This window comes from Rhododendron vialii, chromosome 3a, assembly GCF_030253575.1.
Source record: "Rhododendron vialii isolate Sample 1 chromosome 3a, ASM3025357v1".
Lineage (NCBI taxonomy): Eukaryota > Viridiplantae > Streptophyta > Magnoliopsida > Ericales > Ericaceae > Rhododendron > Rhododendron vialii.
Genome location: NC_080559.1, coordinates 32,127,771 through 32,147,821, shown reverse-complemented (window position 1 = coordinate 32,147,821; position 20,051 = coordinate 32,127,771). Strand labels below are relative to the sequence as shown.

The 20,051-nt window shown below is 38.1% G+C and overlaps 1 protein-coding gene across 2 annotated transcripts; it reads right to left on the bottom strand.

Annotated features, from left to right (window-relative positions):
- Positions 1–4,489: 4,489 nt before the first annotated feature.
- On the bottom strand, positions 4,490–19,935 carry LOC131320045 (vacuolar protein-sorting-associated protein 33 homolog). Of its 2 annotated transcripts, none has more exons than XR_009198096.1 (23): positions 17,545–17,848; positions 17,401–17,440; positions 17,211–17,291; positions 16,046–16,240; positions 15,805–15,915; positions 15,654–15,719; positions 15,373–15,480; positions 15,242–15,286; positions 13,177–13,233; positions 12,517–12,611; positions 11,058–11,109; positions 10,846–10,902; positions 10,531–10,593; positions 10,346–10,452; positions 8,969–9,091; positions 8,780–8,861; positions 8,592–8,662; positions 7,027–7,107; positions 6,621–6,678; positions 6,457–6,515; positions 5,525–5,618; positions 5,031–5,300; positions 4,490–4,945 (listed from the first exon to the last, which is right to left on the bottom strand). XR_009198096.1 is itself a non-coding variant. In XM_058350587.1 (23 exons), the coding sequence occupies exons 2-23, from the start codon at positions 17,595–17,597 to the stop codon at positions 5,211–5,213; spliced, it is 1,788 nt and encodes a 595-aa protein (XP_058206570.1). In that variant the 5' UTR covers positions 17,598–17,613; positions 18,272–19,935; the 3' UTR covers positions 4,490–5,210. The 2 variants fall into 2 exon arrangements, 1 of the variants encoding a protein (XP_058206570.1); XM_058350587.1 differs by adding an exon at positions 18,272–19,935 and having other exon boundaries at positions 4,490–5,300; positions 17,545–17,613.
- Positions 19,936–20,051: the final 116 nt, after the last annotated feature.

The window sequence follows — 20,051 nt, the reverse complement described above, 5'->3', positions numbered from 1 at the left end:
TAAACTTGATTTTACGGTACGGAATTTCATTTGGTAAAGTCTTCCTGACCGACTTTTGTAACTTGTGACCCAAGAATAGTAGGTACTTAAGAGAGAATAAAGAATCAACATTATTGTTAGCATCTTCATAATACACATTAATATCGGCATAAGTACGTAGATGTGTGATGATGATTGACGGTGAGGATTGAGGAAGGTGGGACCGTGGGAGGTAGATTTATTCAGTATGGATGGGAGGTAGGTAGGTTATAAAGTTTAGTAAAATTGCCAATTTTTTGTTTATTAAAAATTAAAAAACAGAAAATATGTTTGGTGATCAAAATAATTTTTGTTTATTTATTTTTTGGGCAGTCAAAAGTATTTTCAAAACAAATGAAAACGCATTTTTTGTGTTTTTAAAATTTTCGTAAACTAGTGGATTTGATTATGTGTATTGTAAACAAAAACAGTGGCACAAACATATTTATGGTGTTATTTTCAAAAAAAACTTCAGAAACAACCAAAGAAAACTGAAAATAAAAACTTTTTCAAACAGAGCCCTAATAACACAGATTTTTTACATAACTCTCGTTACAATTATGTTCGAAATCGTTAGATGTATGTGAGCTATTGGATGCACATGGACTCACATGCATCTAACGGTTCCGAGCACAATTGTGTTGCCCGGAGCACTCGTCAGTTATGTATGGGTGGGAGAATCACGCAGATGTCACGTGGCGGAAGCCTCCTTATCGAGGAAGGAAACAGCCAAAGGAACTTTTTAAGAAAGTGACAGTCAGTGCTTTCCAAAAACAGAAAGTCTACGGCCACCGCACCAAAATGCGGTGGCCGGCCATCACACGCCATGTGGGGCCTATTGTGGACCTCGCACGGATGATCCGAGCAGTTCAATAATTTAAAAAAAAAAAACCAAGTGGGCTAAGCGGAACATCAGCTCAATCCGATATGTATAAGTGCTCGGATCAACCCTCTCATCTTTCTATACACCAGAAAATTAATCTTTCCATTTTTTTGATTTTCCAAAGATGAGAAGGTTGATCCAAGCACCTACACATATTGGATCGAGCTGATGTTCTAAAATTCCCACTCGATTTTTTTTTTAATTATTAAACGGCTCGGATCATCTGTGCGAGGCCCGAAGTGGGCCTCACACGGCGTGCGGTGGCTGTAGCACTACACTTCCAAAAAATTAGAAGAATCCTGATCCCACAATTGAGAAACAAGTACTATTTACAGACCGTTCGCGCTCAATCTTGTGCGTTCAAAAGTATTTTGAACAATTTAGATTAAAAACGAATTATTATCGATCAAAAATATTTATTATCGGTCAAAATTTCAAAACTCATCTCAACCGTGAGGAGCCGTAAATAACTTATGAGTTCTGCTATAGGGACCGACCGGTCCCTACTGAAATCGTACAGACGGTCTCGTCGGGCCGTCTCCGGTCACCAGACGGTCAATCCGAGCCGTCCAAAAATTCTAAAAAAAAAACGAGAGGGCTTTCGCGGGAATCAACGACATTCGATGTGTAGGAGGATACTTGATCCAAACACCCTATCTTTATATACACGAAAAGATGGTGTTTAGATCAAGTATCCTACACACATCGGATACCGTTGATTCTCTCGGGGGCCTCTCATTTTTTATTTTTTTAGAATTTTTGGACGGCTTTGATCTGCCGTCCGGTGACCAGAGACGGTCCGGCGCGGCCATTGGTACGATTTCAGTAGGGGACCGGTCGGTCCCTGTATCTTTTTTGATAACTTATTGATCAAGTTTCTAGGATTCCAAACATAAATCCGTCCCTCTATAAAAACGATTCAGAAGGCTGCGCCCTCTTCCCCAATCGACTTCGCCGCTCCTCTTCTCCGATAAACTTTCGACTGATCAAAGAGCGACGCCATGCCGATGTTCATCTCGGAAGAAGAGTACGAAAGCTGCTCACACGACGCCTCTCTAGTGGCAGAGAAGGCCGACGCATTCGTCAGAGAACTCTACAACCAACTCGAAAAGTACAAGGCACAGACCCGCTCCGGCGCCCTCCCGCTTCTACCGCACCAAATCTATCTCAAAGCCACCGATCAGAAAGATGGAGAGATCGTCGAGCGATTGTCTACCGAAGCTTCCGAACTTCGTGCGTTGCTGGAGCACAAGAATTCAGAGATTAGCGAGAAGAACGCCGCGATTAACGGCTATCTCGACCAGATGGAAACCTTGACGTGCAGTGCCGCGTTGAAGGAGGCTCGGCTGAAAGAAATTGAACTAGAGTTGGCGCAGTCGCGTGCTTCTTGTACTCGTCTCTCGCAGGAGTTGAGCTCATCGAAAGACGCTGCTGTCGCCAATCAAGAGCGGTTATTTGGCTGAAATATCAACCGCGACTACGCGTGCCGGATTATACAACGCGCTCAAGGATTCTTATGAAAGGAGGCTTGAGGGGGCAAAATCTGCGAGGAAAGAATTTGAGAAGAAAGCTGCTTGTCTAAAGGAGAAACTTAAAAAGGAGTACGAAGCTGAAGTTGAGAAGGATCTAAAGGAGAGACTCAAAAAGTATGTTGCTGAAGTTGAGAAAAATAAGGAGAAACTTGAAAAGCATGAAGCTGAAGTTGAGACAAATAGTACACAATCTGGGATCAAAAGACCAGTGGATTGGGATCCGAAGAAGATTTTCGTCGGTGGCATCCCAAGAACCTTAATTGAAGACAAGTTTAAGGAATTTTTCTCGGCGTATGGGACGGTTGTGTGGCACGAGATCATACAGGATCACGATTATACGGGATCACGATTCGGCTTTGTCGTGTTTGACAGTGCCCAGGCGGTTGATAACATCCTGATCAATGGCAATTACATTGACATGGAAGGCACAAAGGTTGAGATCAAGAGGGCGCGACCAAAGGAAAAACCAGCTCCTGCTCCCAGCTATACATGGTAGCTTACCTGGATTTTCTGGCGGATACAACAGAGTTGTCCCGTTTAGACATGGAGGCTTAATTCAAGGCCTCGTGGTCGCGTGTGTTTCGCTTAGAGATGGAGGCTTCATCACCTCGTGGTGGTTTCAGTTTCATTGAGGGTTAGTTATCGAAACCCTGAAAAAAATTTGAACTAAATTATTATTATTTCTTATTTTTTTTGGGGTGAGGAGGTTATTATATGTTGAACTCCTTTTCAGTATTAAGTTTGAACTGTTTTCGAATGTTACATTATATTAGAGGCAATTATGCTGCTAAAGTTTGATGGGTCTTGATCAACAATTGGTTAGTTTAATTAAATGATGGAACGAATAATCAAATACATGTGCAGTACGCGTAACTGGATATAAAACTCCGACACATAATGGTGACGAGATTAACGGTATCATACCCCTTAGTATTGTATATGTGAGAATAAAACAATTATTCTCATATATACGGTATCAATGGAGACGTACAAATTAAAACAATTATTTTCTTCATATTGGGTCCTCAGCTTCATTCTTTTTTCACACTAATTTGTTGATTCAGCGCTGCTTGTGTTGGACTTGAGGATCTTGTTCGGTTTGGATTTTGAAAGATGTTTTAAAGTATAATGAGTGAGGAGAGATGAACATAGAAAATTTATTAAAGAACGTGTGCGCAGAGATTTTGAGTATCTCAAACGAACATGCCCGGCCAACTTCTGAAAGTAGTATTACCCAATCCGATGCTCCCTTCTACTTAAATAAACATAACCGAGTATTTTTTTTTATCTTAACTAATGCTGCCTTAATAAACCGTTACCAATAATGAAACAACTTTTGTTGATTAAAAAAATACACAACATATATTTTCCTAATGGGAATTCTTAGAGCATCCGCAATGTAATAATCAAAATTGGATAACCAAAAGTTGCCACATCATCTTTTAATTATCTATTTAAGACATTGCTAAAGTTAGCAATGTAAAAGTCCACAATGTAATAATCAAAATTGGATAACCAAAACTTGCCACATCACCTTTTTAAATTACAAAATTCTAAAAACTAAATTTTTTGACAATAATTTGAATACTCTTTTTGAAAAAAAAAAAACAGTTTTTTTTAAGAAAATAGTTTAGTGAAAAAAAAACAGTTTTTTTTTTTTTTGAAAAACTGTTAGAATCCGTTTTTTTTATCAAAACACTTATAATTTTTTTTTAAATTTTTTTAAAAGTTTCTGGAAAAAAAAAACAGTTTTTAAAAATAATTTTCTAAAAACATTGTTGAGAGAGAAGGTTTTTATGCAATGATGGGTGTACTTGATTGAAAAAATGAGGGAACCATTAAATTTGATTATTGGCAAAAAAGTTGCTAGTTTTGATTATTCAAAAGCCAAAATTTGATGAGTTGCTAAGAGGTTGCTAAGTTTGATTATTACAATGTGAACACTTTTTTTAGCAAACATTGTTAACTTTAGCAACCTTTTGGTTTTGATTATTACATTGTGGATGCTCTTATGTTAGTGTTCTACCATATACTGTATAGCTTAACTCGAATACACTGCCTAAAATGGAATGTTAACCATAGACTCAGAAAACTTATGCACCACATGAAGTTGCAGGTGACCGATGCAACTTGCTTTCCAAAATCGTAATTCCAAATTAGAGTTTTCAGATACAACTAATCGCCAGAACAGGGAAGGTGTGGCAGCCCAAACAAAAGAGAAAGGTCACAACATTTCTCATCTTCAGGACGAAAAACAAGCTGTGTCTTACACGTTTCAACTACCTCGGCTATTACTTGGAAGTTGAAACTGGACAGGACTACACTGCGGATCTGGTCATTTTGCAGACAGGGGGATGGTACTGTGCATGGAAATCGCGTCCGCTCCGGTCTTGCTCCGATGATTGGAAACGTTCACTTTGTATAGCTCGTCGAGTTGAACAAGTGTACCAAAAACCATCCCCAAGTTCTCATTTTGCAGCATTACAAATCAACCAAGCCTGAGAATAAGGCACTTAAAATGGAAGCAGGAATTTAGTCCGCGGACTTCACAAATTATGCAGCACTAAAAAGCCAAGTATCTACACATGTACAAATACCTTTCCAAAGAACAAAGAGCAAGGATTCGCTTACGTATAACACCAATATAAAAAATTGATGGAAAAAAAACCTCGTGGGGAAAATCAGAAAATCTCACTTGTCAAATCTTCAAAACGGACCAGATTAGTGACAAGTTGCACAATTTGTCACTAAAAGAAGCCAGATGATTACAACTCAAGTCATCCCAAGTTTTCAATGAGTGTTTCAGTTAAGGTGTGGCCGCTGATGATTTTTGTTGTGCCAACAATCAATTCATATGCCATCCCTTCCTGCAAAGCAAGTTGCAATTTATTGCACAGAATAGATCAAGGATGGAGCCATGATTCTTCTACAGGGGGGTAAAATCTTACAACGTTTTATCTACTTCATCCAAAAGATTTTTGAGTGATATTCATAAATATCAAATGGCGCTGATGATTGCTACATTTCAGAAAACGGTGTTAAAAACTCTATAGAGGGAAACACAATATGCAACTCAGTAGCAATGAAGTACCTGAGCGCTGAGAAAACGAAGTGCAGAAATCTCTGCGAAAGTTACCCCTCCAATGAAAACAACTAGCACTAGAGAGCGCCTCCCATCACCAACTCTGAAAAAATGTCAAAAAGTGTCAAGCTTAACTATCACATATGGAAAAGAAACAAGAAAAACTGAACTTAGACATTCAGGCACCATTTTGAAACAAAGGTTCTCTAATTAGGATTAAAAGTGTAATGCATAAAATATCCACATTCTTTTTACCAGAAAATATCCACATGAACCACATAAGTTCCTGAAAAAAATAATCCTCCCTCCATCCCAAGGTATTCGTCTATTTTGGAGAACTCAACTTCCAAAGGGATCTAATCTTTGCACGTAAAAAGTTACTGGAAAGTTTTCTTCAACATTTCAAAGTTACTTCCAAATTGCAAAAGGAAAGGGCAGAAAAGGAATTTTACTAATTTAGGTACATTGACTTATTTATGGGAGATCAACCAAGAGAAACAATTTCGGATGAAGGGAATAGAGGTACGACCGCCTCAAAATTGAGTCCCGAGGCTCGCAACTAAAAAGGGATAAACAACAGGTCCCAATCAGCACCATAATCATTGCAATAACACCCCATCATAACTGCGACATTGACAATGCCAACACTGCTTGCATATGGCCTGCATGACTAAAGACTCAGATTTGCTATCACTTAATGTAAGAATACTGCATAATTTCAATACTTTGGCTGGCAAACAAATTTTCTGAACTTAAGATGCCACACGTATTATGCAAGCTTCTATCAGTACATGCAGTGTTTGTATATTCAATGGAATTGAATTGATTTATGTACATGGCAGTATTGCTTGCATCTTGCTACTGCATAGGAAATCTAGGAGTGCTAGGAAAAATGAACATAAGATCATTTACATATTAGGGATACAGTTAATAAAACATACTTGTCCAAACTAGGAGTCCCGGGAAGTGTGTCAAGAGATGGACTGCTTGCAAATCCACTCTGCAGAAATATATCAACAGATTAAAAAAGAAAATCAAACAATAGATAGATAACAAAACAAATAAAAAATGTAGTGCAACAAACAAAATCTAGAATAGCACTAACTCGCTTTGCTTCTGAATGTGGTCCGGGCAACAACTTCAGTATTTCTTCAACAGGACGCCTTGAAGGATCAAATAGTCATTAACTAAGAATTGACCATATTGAGATGATAGGTCATTTAAAGCTATTCTAACTGAACCAAACAAGATTAGGAAGATTAGCAATATCGTGCTGGTTCTGAAAAATAGTAGAGAACTAAAGGAAAATAGTAAAAACGGATTACATGTGTACTGTTATTGTACTGTTGGAGAGTGGTTCTCCTTGTAAATGTTAGATAATAGGTATCAAGACAAACTTTCCTTCCATGTATCCAGATTCATGGCATGCAGGATTAACACAAGATCAATAGAGTAGTTTGGCCAGTCAACAACAACAGATACCTAGTTCAGAGTACATAAATTAAACTAACCATCCGGATCGAACTGCTTGCTGAACAAGGCGAATGCTGAGAGGTGCATATCCAGAAAAAACGTAGGAAATATCATTCGGGCTGCCACACAAGAAAATCAATCAAGAAGTCAGAAGCAAGACAATAGGAACTCTAAATTTCAAAATAATAAAAACATTAGACCGAAGTTCATACATTGTTGGACTGTATAGTGATCCAATACAATGTTAGAAACAGGTAGAAAGTACTCAATTTACATATAGCTGCATGCTGAAGTTCAAGATGTTGCAGAAGTTATGATAGTCAACCCGGCATCAAACTCAATAAATTTTTATTATTATTGTATAAAACAATATCATTCTTAAGCTTTCCCTATCACTGTGAAAGTTTACCAGTCAAGTGTCAACAGGCGATGATTAGAATCGGTGAAAGCCCTAGACGTACATCCTACACATTTCAAAATGTAGTTGCTATCTCAGTTATATTCGAGTTGTTCCGGTGTTTGGGAGACTAAACTAGCATCTAAGACGCTAATTCAGCTTCTATAAAAAGACTTTTAATGAGACAATGAAAATGCTGAGAGATGTATAATTCTCAAGCATATCACATGCAGGTTGTGTGTCAAACTCTATTATAAGCCTCAAGTGTCATCCAAGGTTGAGAGTTCAACAAATTTTGGCATCTCTAAACTTGTAAAATATTATAGCTGACAGCCGAAAAATTATGCTTGGCTTGAGCCATCACAGTCAGGCGGTTTGCAAAAATTTGGGCAATTCCAGATTGAGAACTGGACATGGTAGCAAAAATTTGCTTGAGAATCTGAGATCCTCCATCTGGTGGATATTCTTGTTTGGCGGGAGAATGAGATGCAATGCAGGACAGTTCACGCACAGTATAGTTATCTGTTTATTTGGCCGGGTAGCATAGGATTTTATTCTTACCCTATACAGTTTGGGGAGGAGACCGTACTTTATTCCAAACTGGGGCCACATGTGAGAAAAGCTGAAGAGTCGGCAAATCATCGACTAATTCATTGAGAGGTGACTAAAGTTTCCCCAACTCTAAATCCAACCAGAAGCCCTTGAGGTTCAAGATACCAAGGTATCTGTTGCTTGCGTCTTGGTTATAGGAAAGGTTAGCGAGTTGCTGAGTCCTATTTCCCTTTGATTGATTCCATACATGAGCTACTTTTCGCTAATGGACTTTAAAATTCTGTGTAGATGCCATGCAGTCCATTTAGCAATAGGGTGAATGCCTCTAGCTGCTTGACATCTCTTCTAAACTATTAATGTCATGATTATCCAGAAAAGAAAAGCAAAGAAAGAGAAAAGAATGGTGATGAAAATGATAACTAAATGCAGTATCATATAAATGTTAAGGAGCAGACAATTTTATGCTTTGCGTTGCAAATTTGAACCATAAAGCTAACTCCAACTGTTGCACAATGGACACTATGGTGATGGCCAAGAATCCAACTATACTGAATTAGCACATCTTCTGACTTCAATTTGTAACCAACAGAAGTATATTTAACTGATCTTGTAAAAATAAGCATACAATCATCACATGGTTAAAAAGAAGAATACTTGGCTGTGTCCGTATCATCAACCACAAGTTGCAGAGCACGTTTGACTGTCAGCCAGTTACTTTTTGACTCCTGCAAAACAAGGGTGTAGAACGAATCTGAGTCTACAAACAGCGGATAAACTTGGTTGCTAGACTTTGAGTGGAAAACAAAGAAATGCTATGTAACAAAATTCGGATGTTCTTAAACCTGTTTTCTAAGTAATCCTGCTTTTTCTAGACTATTCAGAGTAGCCATGTGCTCAAAACCATAGGAATGAAGCAGCTCCCGCCTATAAAACAAGAGTGACAAAGTATGAAGGTAATGCAAAGAGCATTCACCACAGTAATTCAGGTGAGCAAAATTTGAGGAATTGACATAAACTTCATACAAACTTGCCTCAAGTAGTCAAAATTCTTCTTTGGTAACCCTGCATTAGTAACAGAAAATAAGATGAGGAGCCGTAGGACACTGACAAGAGGTTCTTGTTTGTGGATCATTTCTTCAATGTAATCAAAGCATCTGCAGTCATAAATTGCATTAGCTCCTTGCTTGAATTACATGCCCTCGGGAAAATAATTACAATAGAACTACTATAACCACTGTAAAGAACCTCAAAACATTATGTGATGAAGATCACTTGCGAGTTGCAGACAATAGAATAACAATACACACGTCACTAACTAGAAGTAGTACCCGTCCTAATTATAGATGACATAGGAGCTAATCGAAGAACATGCGAGGAAAACAATTGGTGTCATGTGAACTCGTAACAGTTTTGAATTCTTGAATGTAATAGGATTTTATTTAACCACCGTAAAGAACCTGAAAACATGACGTGGTGAAAAGTAGAATAACAATACACATGTCACTAACAAGAAGCAGTACCTGTTCTAATTATAGATGACACAGGAGCTAATAGAAGACATTCGAGGAAAACAATTGGTGTCATGTGAACTTGTAACAGTTTTGAATTCTTGAACGTAATAGGATTTTATTTAATCTGTGACTTAGCAACACTTGCACTAATAATTTACCCCCTTGGTCGATGATCAATTTTTCCCTCATGCTCAAGCTGGATGATCAAAAGCCAAAACCAATCATTTAATTTTCATGGTAGCAAAGAATATGGTTATCAATCAAAAAAGTTCAAGACCTCCAACTCCAATGCATCTCAAATTCCAGAGACTGACCACGTGCTACAGATACAGAAGTAACTACTCCAAGAAGCGTCCCATTTACTCTATTTTTTTTAGTGCAACAAAGCATTCCATTTACATGTGAGAGAGGAATATGCTTTTCATTTCTAGAAAGAATAATATTTACTGTTATTTCCAAAAATAGATAAAGGAGAAAACAGAATAGAAGTCACTTCCAGTGTTCTTTGTATTGAGGAGATAGATGGAGGAAAATTGTAGGCGAAGAGATAGGAACCTGGGTATAATACTCCGCTACATTGAAATTTGTAACATATATAAAATCTAAGGGGACACATTTTTCAAGATTAAATAAGTCAACCGTGCAAAATGAGAAAACTAAAAACGACAACTTGGGAGCAGATAAGTGACTACAAAACTATAAGGTTGAATTTCTCCAGGTGAAACAAAAGAAGCTGCTATCAAGTATTTACAATTGGATGATCATTAGTGGAAGCCAAGTATTCAGGGAAACCCTTGCATCTCTGAGACAATTTTCATGGCACAGATGTATGTAGTGTGAAAATATGAAACAACCACAGTTTTGAAAATTGGAAACAAAACTTCCAATATAGCTTACATGTCATAGCTCTGAGCCTCCACAATTGTATGTTCCATGTCTAGCCGACCAAGAAATGATGGTTTTGACGTAAATGTTGACAAATGCTGAGCAAGGTTTATATGCCTCTAAAACACCAAGAAGTAACCATTTCAACTTGTCCTTCGGAGTGCAGACGGAATATAATCATAAATGAACTAACTTACAGTCATTTCTGGCAATGAGTTCAGCTTTTTGACAAAATCCTTTAGTTCAGACACTGACTGGGTCTGTAAACAATTGGATGAGAGCACATTAGAACAAGAAAACAAGACACAAACATTCTCAGCATATACTTTGAAATTATAGGACTAATCGCATCAGATTTAGAGTTTGCACCATGCGAGTACCGATTTAATCATTTAGTAAGAATCTTTTGCTTACATAGAGATCATTGCATCAATAGCTTGCAACTCAATAATCCCAGTCATGAGAATAGAAGGCAAAGAGTAAAGGTTCACTGGCGAATTCTACAGACATACCGTAGTTGTCATCTCCGTGTAGTCTTGCTTCATGGATGTTGCTTTTTGACGTAGAACCTGCAATCATAGCGTAAATGGCAACTAAAGAAGTAGAACTCCAACATGAATGATGAAACAAACTCAACTTCAGAAGCAAATGAACATTGAGAAAACCATAATAAGAGAATGAACAACTAGTTCATAGAGATTGTTTTGAAGTATTGTAGATCAACCTGGACAACAACTTCAAAGTTGAGATCCCTAATCTCTTTGAAAAGTTTGTCACTGAAAAGACGACAATGCAAGAGTAAATCAATGTGCCAAAATAAAGGGAAAAATAGACATTGGACAAAAGCGCAATGCAAGAAATAAACCATCCAAACTTCAACAAAACCACTAAGCAGTAAAATTTGTGGACTCGTACCTTTTGTTAGAAAAAAAAGTGAAAAAAAGAAGGCAATCAAAAATCAAATTGACAAACACATAACAAAAGAAAGAAGGAGTTTATTAATCAGACAGATTTCTCTAAAACAAATATTGGGACAAAAGGGCCTGCATAGAGTAAAACAGAACGTTCCCTGCACTAAAAGTCCATGATAAATATGCTACAACCATTACATTTTCCTGTCATGTTCACAATCCTTCTTAGCAGAATAACAATATGACCAAACAGTTTCCTGTCATGTCCACAATCCTTCTTAGCAGAATAACAATATGACCAACATAAAAAACACAGGAGCTTTAAGTAAAGTCAGCAAGTATCATGCTCCATAATCACTCTCCCTTAAATTGCAAACAAAGTTCTAGGAATATTTACAAAAGTTGGTCTCTTCATCATCTCAAGTAGTTCAATAGCTAAAACAAGCACCATTATTTGTGTTTAGTACAAGACAGGATGAATCGACATCTTCACCAGGGCTAAAAATTGTGTGTGGATGTTGTGCTTAGGGCCTGTGTGTTGATGGGATATAGGAGCTGGATATAGAAATCCAGGTTGAGTTTAGTTGGTGTTTGTTTCGTTTTCCCTCCCGGATACGTAATTCCCCAAATATACATATCCCCTTCAACGGGGATAAGTTTTAGACACCCCTGAGGGTGTCCAAATTTTATCCGGCTCAGAGCATTACCAAATACCCCTTGGACACCAAGGGCACCTTCTACACAATTCTTTGGGGGCAAAATAGAAATGTTAATCCCTCCCTTCAATCATATCCCCCTCTTATTATATCCCCTTCTTCCATCCAAAATTTTAATCACAAACAAACGAGCAGTGAGTGTTTAGGGTACTTAGAAGTATATGATCTGCAAGTTATAACTTCCTTGCTACTTTTGTACACCTCTGCCCTGCATCAAACGAATAATGTGCTTGCAACTATGAATATTTAATTGTTTTTCCAGTAAATGTGAACAATTAATTGTGAATAAAAGCATAAACGAAGTATTTAAAAAGTGAATTCGAAATATAAAAAGCATGTTGCAGCATGCTGAAACATTCAACCCCACTCCCGAGACCAAAATTATTCCTCCACAACCCCATCAACAGTGATATGTAAAATAACAACACTTCTTCTCTTAAACAGTTAAACCAAAGGACCCAACCAACATTAAAGAGATGTTAATGAGAATACTGATGGAAACACACAAATGTCCTCAGGGTTACGTAGCAAAGTGGTACATGTAAACATAGTTTACCTCGAATTAAGTGGCACCTTGATCTTTTTCCCCTCTTGTTGGGCACCCATGACAGATGAATCTAGCTCCACAGCACCATTATTGACACGTAGAAACTGCATGTCAGCTATTGAAGATGGCTTATGCAAAATAGAAAAAAATATATAAACATAAAAAAGAAATTCTTCAAATCACATTTCATGTTGCATGGAAGGGACAAGAAAATACTCTTAAGATAATAAGCGTGGCACAATATGCTTTACATGATTTAGCATGACCACTCCCTTTGGGAACTGCAATTAGGAGCCCAATAGTGCATTTAGGGCCCAAACACGGTACTCAACAATGTTTGGCAATGAAATTGTGTGAGTGCCAAACAAGAAAGGCCATAAGTAGACCCCATGCTTCTTTTGGTCAAACTCTCACTCCTGAATAACGTACTGATTATGCCCCTCGCCATACTAAATGAAAATAAGGAAATGATAAGGAGCTACCAAAAGTAAAAACCAACGAATTATGCAGACTAAGCTTGAGCTTTGAGCTTTGGTTATTTAACTAACTGGTAGTAGCCATTCTGCTCTCAACTCAAGTTTTTCTGTGATGCAACAAATTACACAATCATTTTTTCGTGCCAGTAAAATATTGTGTATAGACTTATAGTCCTAATGTGCAAGCTTTTACCTCATCCAATAGCCCCTCATATGTCAACTGGGAACACATAGGAGTAACCATGTCAACCTGCATCAAAGTTAGAAGAAAAATTATAATAAAACCCTCCAATACATGACCAGAAATCCTCAAGTAACACATCAGCATCAAGATGGTAACATTTCTGAACTCCTCAATATACATAGTAATCATTCCAAATGATATGTAATTTGTAATTACGATATGCCAAGTACACTGGAATAGAACCAAAGGTTAATAGCAGCAGGTGTTTGGCTAGCATTTTAGAAAAAGATAAGCAGTCCTCTGATAATCTTAGGCATGCGATGGCTGCTAAGCAGGATGGAGTACATTTGACTTCACAGAGACAACCATAATCTCCTGGGAGTAGTAATGACCTTTGCAGCTCTTATACACACCATGGAAGAAGTAGGGCTCTTGGTAGTGGGACTAGACAATACCCGAAAGAAGGGTGCCTAATTCCAATTTTCCAATACATCAGGGGTTTAACAGTGCAAGTCAGCTGAACACCGTGTTTGATAAGTTGGTTACGTGCACCTCTCTCTCAGTGGGAAGTCAACACACCAGTATCACAGCAAATATCCTCACTATCCGGCCTTGTATCATCCTTCTGGTCTGTGACAAGGCTACCACTGGCTTAGTTGTTCCTCATCAAGCTTGTGTGCTGCACTTACCACACCGCACCAGCTAACGTAGTTCTGCCACAATGACCAAGAACAAGGATCGAAACGAATAGGGAATGGTAACTACCCTTATTATCCAATCGTGATTTTGGTAATGGGATTCGGTTCCCCTTAACAAAAGACTCAGGGCCTAGCCCCTGAGCAAAGTCAAATGCTAGCAGGGGCAGACGGACGGGGCAGCCCTCAATCCTTAACTGAAAGACACATCTAATCATTCGTCTTCAACTTCTTTAACAGCTTTGATCATAGCTTTCTTCCTTTCGTCTTAGATGGACTTGTTCAGGATCGGTAAACCCAAGAACAGTTTGGAAAGGTAAAGCCCTTCTAAGGTTGCCTTTTCTGGTTGGAGAATAGTTTTTCAGGTGACGGGTATTGCACGTGCAAAGAGTCGAGATTTTAAAGGAGGATAATTGCACGTGCAAGTAGTCGAAGCATGAGTGAATAACTTACAGAAAACAAGCTGTATAATGAGAGTCAAAGAGAAAGAAAGGAAGACCACAACAGTAAACCATTTGGATCTCATGTTATTATACAGGAAAATGAGTGCAGCGCATATTGCTCAGTGTCATAATTGTTTCAATACCATGTTTCTTATAAAGGAAGGGGCTAGAATGGAATGCCCATTCTAGCACCTTATTCCCATCCTTATGTTTGAAAGGGAAAAACAAAAAAAAGTGTCCATTCTAGCCCCTTCCTCCCATCCTCATGTTTGAATGGTGAAAACAAAAAGAGTGGGAGTGCTCCTCCAACTCGATTATCCATTCTAATTTCTCATAGGGGAGAAAAATACCCTCCAACATGGATCCAATAAACAAACTAAATCAGTTGTTTTACTAGGCTTCTTATAATCTTATGCCACCACCGCCATCACCACCACTTACAATACCATGACCGTACCAATGCCACTACATCGCGTACCACTTGTATTTGTTCAAACGGTCCTTGTGTAATGCCATGTGTGTCACATTCAAGAATTGACAATGTACACTCACCAACAGATCAAAACTGTCAAAAGACTTACACAAAAGAGAGAACCCAGAATACATGACTATTGCCAAAACCAACTATCCCATACACTCTATCAAGTCTCTTTCTCCCTAATATTCCCCACATCTCCATGGAAATCTATCGAATAGAAGAACAAGAGATTGTTTTGTGCATCTACAAAATCCTCTTTATCAGTTTTTCAATCTGTTTTTCCTTATTTTTGTTTTCTCTAGAGGAAACAAAATCAAAACAAAGTGTTTGGGCTCTACATTTACCCTTGCAATAATTTCGTGTAAGACAACAAAGATATGGACCACCAAAATTTGCAACAAAGTGTTAATAAAGTACTGTTTTGTGGTTGAGCTGAACTAAATAGGAAAAAAAATTACCTCTCTGTCCAGAAGGATGAGAGTATTAATCTCTGGCACACCCATCTGTAGAAAAAAACAGATCAGATTGTCTGACCATGAACAATGTCTTGAACGGTAGCATGAAAAGGAGCTGAATGCTGCATAATTACATCAGAGGAGTTAACAGGCTCTTCAGCTTGCATCCGATTCAGAATGTCAGCAACACGAACTGATGCCTTGCCTTTGGCCCTCACATTTGGTATCAGTCCAAAAGAAAACTACAGTTCATGAAACCATGAGAACTGTTAGATGGACAGGTGCAATACGAACTTGCCCATAGATTCAAAAGTACTTGTAAAAAAATCTCTTTGGTGCTATTCAGATACGAAAACGGTATTGAAGACATGATTATTTCATTTTTCAGTCAAGTCAAGTCAACTAATTTATGAACCTCAAGCTTGTGAATTGCTTTTGCTATATGCCAAAGAGAGCTCATATCCCCATCAACTGAACATTCCTGTCAAGTATAAACAAAACTCTTGGACATTAGCGCAAGGGTCATAATTTAGGAAAACGACCAAGGCTGGCAATAAAAAACTTACTTTAAAGCCGAGGTCAAGTTCAAAAGATAATACATCCTCGTCCAAAGGAACTATGTATAAGGGGTACTCCCCAATAGTCATCAAATGATGAATTTTTTCCTCCTCGAGTATCTACAAAAATCGACAAATAAAGTCCTTACATCACATAAAGGTTCACTACAAATATGTACATGCAATTTGATCATTGAGTAAATTATTACAAGGCTACAACTGACCAAACACCAAAATAAAGAAAACTGACCTTCTCGCATGCAACTGCACGCCGAGGAACGAAGTAAACAAAATACTCTCTTTGAAGTCCTTTTGAAACATCAGCATGAACATGAGAGCAGATAAACTTCATCAAATCAATCTGAGCTCGAACAAGGTAAACCACTTTGGTGCATTCAGTTTGAATTGGTTCTGAAGTAAGATGCCTCAATTCTACCCCGTGTTCCTGCTTGCACACAATACATTTGACAATTTTTCTTGATTTTGAAAGCAAAATACCAAAAACGAGTTTTATTATTAATTTTGTTAGAGATTGTCCCACATTGGTTAAATATAACCTAGTATATGAGCTTGGGAAGTCTTTCCACTCATTGCCAATTGGTTCTGAATTGGATGTTTTAACATAGTATCAGAACTAGGGTTTCGAAAAATTTGTTCCCCCTTGTTTGTGCCATAAGTGCACTGTTGTTCGTTATGATCCATGTGTTATGGATCATTTGTTCCTCTCCATGTGCGACCCCTGACTCGTATGTGTTGTATCGTTTGTTTATCTCACCACATGTGAGTCAAGGGTCGCGCGTATGGGGGAATGTTAGAGCTTGTCCCATATTAGTTAAATATAACCTCCAAACCTAGTATATGAGCCTGGGCGGACTCTCCTGCCAATTGGTTCTAAGTTCGGTGCTTTAACAATTTTTCCTTACAACTCAGGTGTGCTTGTTCGAAATGGGTCAGGTTGCCTGACTGACTGTGGGACCGTAACAGCAAAGTTTTTTGTTTTTTTTTTTCTTCCAGCTTCTGTTTTCTTAACTTAACTGGTGAATCATGAATGCATCTTTCCATTTCAGCTAGTCTAATTTCACTTTTCGGAGCTACTCCCAGCTCACACTATGAAAAAGGTAGGGATTTCTTAAGAAGAAAGAAGCCCCCTAGGACTTGTCGTCATAATCTTTGAAAATGAGAACTAAACACCCGACCCCATGAGTTTGTTGCCAGCTTGGGTGCACCTCCACTAATTCGGGACCAATCCCACTGTCGACTAGCGGGGGGCCTATTTAAATGAAACAAGTTTTACGCAGTTCATAAAATAAAATAAAAAAGACGCTAACACTACAAGTAAATGTCAGTGACTTATTGATTCACAAATTTAAACAAGAAAAGCAACGAAAATGAAAACAACTACAACTGCTGCAAACCTTGAGGAGTGAGGTCTGAACAATCAAAGAGAGAGCGCCTCCAAGCTTAGGATCGATGACTAAACACTTCTTTCCTCGAATCTACCATTGCACAAGAATTACTTGAATTCAGGTCAGAAAAACACATACACGTATATAAGTAACGCAAAATTACGCGGAGTTTTTTGCTGCGCATGAGATTGAAACTCACATTTTTCAGGATAGTGATGAGCTCCTTCTGAGATTGATCTCTGATGATTTCACACAAAACACGAAAGGATACAAAATTAATTAAACTTGATAGAACGACAGTAACGAAAAAACAAGTGGAAATGTGAGTGATTACTGGATGTACCTTATGGATGTGAGATTGATAGGGGCGTTGTCCAGATTAGGAATTTGAGCCATTCTATTTCTCTCTCTCCTTGTGTAATGAAACGGAGAAGAAAATGAAATATTAGAGGCTTCAGAGTTCAGATCCTCTCTCTACTGTGGCCGACCAAATTTTAGATATGATGAGGTGGTGGTGGCGGTGGCGGCGGCCAAGAGAGATGGTAGCGGAACGGGTGTCGTAGAGGATTTGGTCGAAACAAGCCGAGCCAAACCAAACCGAGTTTTACGGTGTTCCAGTCGGACTTATTTAGTAAACGAGCCCAAAGCTCGAGTTTGAAGAGCCAAGCTTTTGAGTGTTGAGATGACTCATTTAGTAAACAAGCCAAAAACTCGAATTCGGTTCGACTGCTAAACGAGTCAAGCCCAACCCACGAGCAGCTTTGGCAGAATCAAAAAAAACCCACCCCCCCCCCCCCCCCCCCCCCCCCCAACAAAAAAAAAGAAAAGAAAAAAGAAGTCCTAATTAAGACCTGTTTCCATCTAAAACCGCAGAAATCAGATGAAGAAAAATGTAAACTGTAAATGCATGTATGTATGTATGTGTAATATAAGTGCCATCAAAGGCGAATTCCAACGAAGGCAGTATTCTTAGATTTGGGGGTTTTCAAAAATGACCGCAAACTGATTTTAACCAAAATTGAAAAATATACAGAAAGTAACAGAACTTTAGGGGGAAAATGAGTGATTACCTGTTCTAGATCAAAGCTTTGGTTCGAGGTTTCGACTTGCTAGTTTCTTCGAGCTTCTTTAGAATTTGAGAGAGAGAGAGAGAGAGATGGAGAAGGGAGTCAGGAAGAAAGGAAAGGGGCGGTCGATGGGTTTTTTTTTATCCGCGGGTGGTCGATGGTTGGGAGTCGGAGATGCTCTTAAACGAGAATAGTAGATCTTTTTTTTTTTGATCCGCAAACGAGAATAGATGTAGATGAGGAGGTGAAAAGCTCTCGAAAGTGAAAACAATTCCGCTCGAGACGTTCCCAAATCCAGTGACTTGTCGATGTAAACGAGTCCTTTATTTCTTCATTATACCATGCCATAACCTTGTGATGAGCAAAATACATATCAAGCCATTTTTTGCTTGAGGCTCAACGTCTGAATCGGGATGAAAAATACTCCCTTTTGTCTCTATTTTTTTCTTTTGTTTCTATTCTTTTTGTCTTTTGACCTATTTTAATCGGATAAAAAATTAATTATAATTTTTAATTGGTAATACTATTTATAAAAACTAATTATAATTTTTAATTAGTAGTACTATTTATATGTAATATGAATCTTACTGTATTTGATAAATTTCAATAAATTCTTTTAAAAGATATTTTCAAAATCACCAAAAAAAATTAAAATATTTTTAAAATCGCCTAAAAAAATTATAGATTGCAATATATAATCAATTGAAAAATGACACAGACTTCCAAAAGGGACTAAAGAATGGGGACGGAGGGAGTATCGACTAAGTGAAAATGTATATCGACTGCATTGTGTTATTCTTGTTTACAATAGTTATTTAATTAGTTTGATTTTGTCCATAATTTTTGTTTGATTTATCCACAATTTTTGTAATGAACTCTGTTATGAAAGTACCGCTGGATTATTCTTCTCAATTTTTTACCCAAAAAATATACATGGAGCATGTATTTTTCTATTTTTTGACTTTTGATTATCAATTCCCGGATTTGTTATCCGATGGCGTGATTTTAAGGAGTGACATTAACCTCAAAAGTTTAGCTAAGTGGTTATGATTATGAGAAAACAATAAAATAATTCGCGTGTCACAAGGAGGCCAAACACTTCAAATATTAGGGCCGCTGAAAGGTGAAATTATACATTAGTTTCGAAGTACCGTTACGTGGTAGGAGTACTTCATACCACTTTGCAATCACACAATGTGGGGTTTACCATTAAGTACATGAACCTCATATGAATGTGTGATTGTAAAGTGGTACCGAGCACCATGTGGCGGTACTTCCGCACTATTGAAAAATTAATCCACCGGAGGTTATGCCGGTTTGTTACTTTTAGGTACCCAGAATGAATTAATCGAGATGAGCGCAAACTGACAAGAACTACCACTAGCCATGGGCACTGGTGCTTGGTTATTTGGGGGAAAATTTTCAGTGCCGAGCGGGTACCACATGGTGCCTGCTCGCGCATCCGAGCCGTCCATTGCATATTTAAACGGCTCAGATTTGGAGGAAGAAATTGTAGGATGAGAGGAAAGAGAGAGTTTTAATCCGAGCCATGCAAAAGTGTATCGGACTGCTCAAATGTGCCGAGTTGTGCCGAGTGGATACCTCGTAGTATATATCGGTCCGAAAACTCACTCGTTATCTGGGCTTTAAAGCTCAACCCACAACTACCACTGACTACACTTCAACTGGTACTGGATTGTACTTATTACTACTGAACCGATCCTTCCAGTTCCAGACAAATTCTATACTCCGGGCTTTTGAGACACAAAAAACTACGGAAACT

Coding starts and splice junctions, on each gene's coding strand:
- LOC131320045 (XM_058350587.1), bottom strand. CDS start 17,597: ATGGCTCAAATTCCTAATCTGGACAACGCCCCTATCAATCTCACATCC. Junction 10,903..11,057: donor ACTTTGAAGTTGTTGTCCAG/GTTGATCTACAA, acceptor CTATGATTGCAG/GTTCTACGTCAAAAAGCAAC. Junction 8,862..8,968: donor AAGAATTTTGACTACTTGAG/GCAAGTTTGTAT, acceptor CTTGTTTTATAG/GCGGGAGCTGCTTCATTCCT.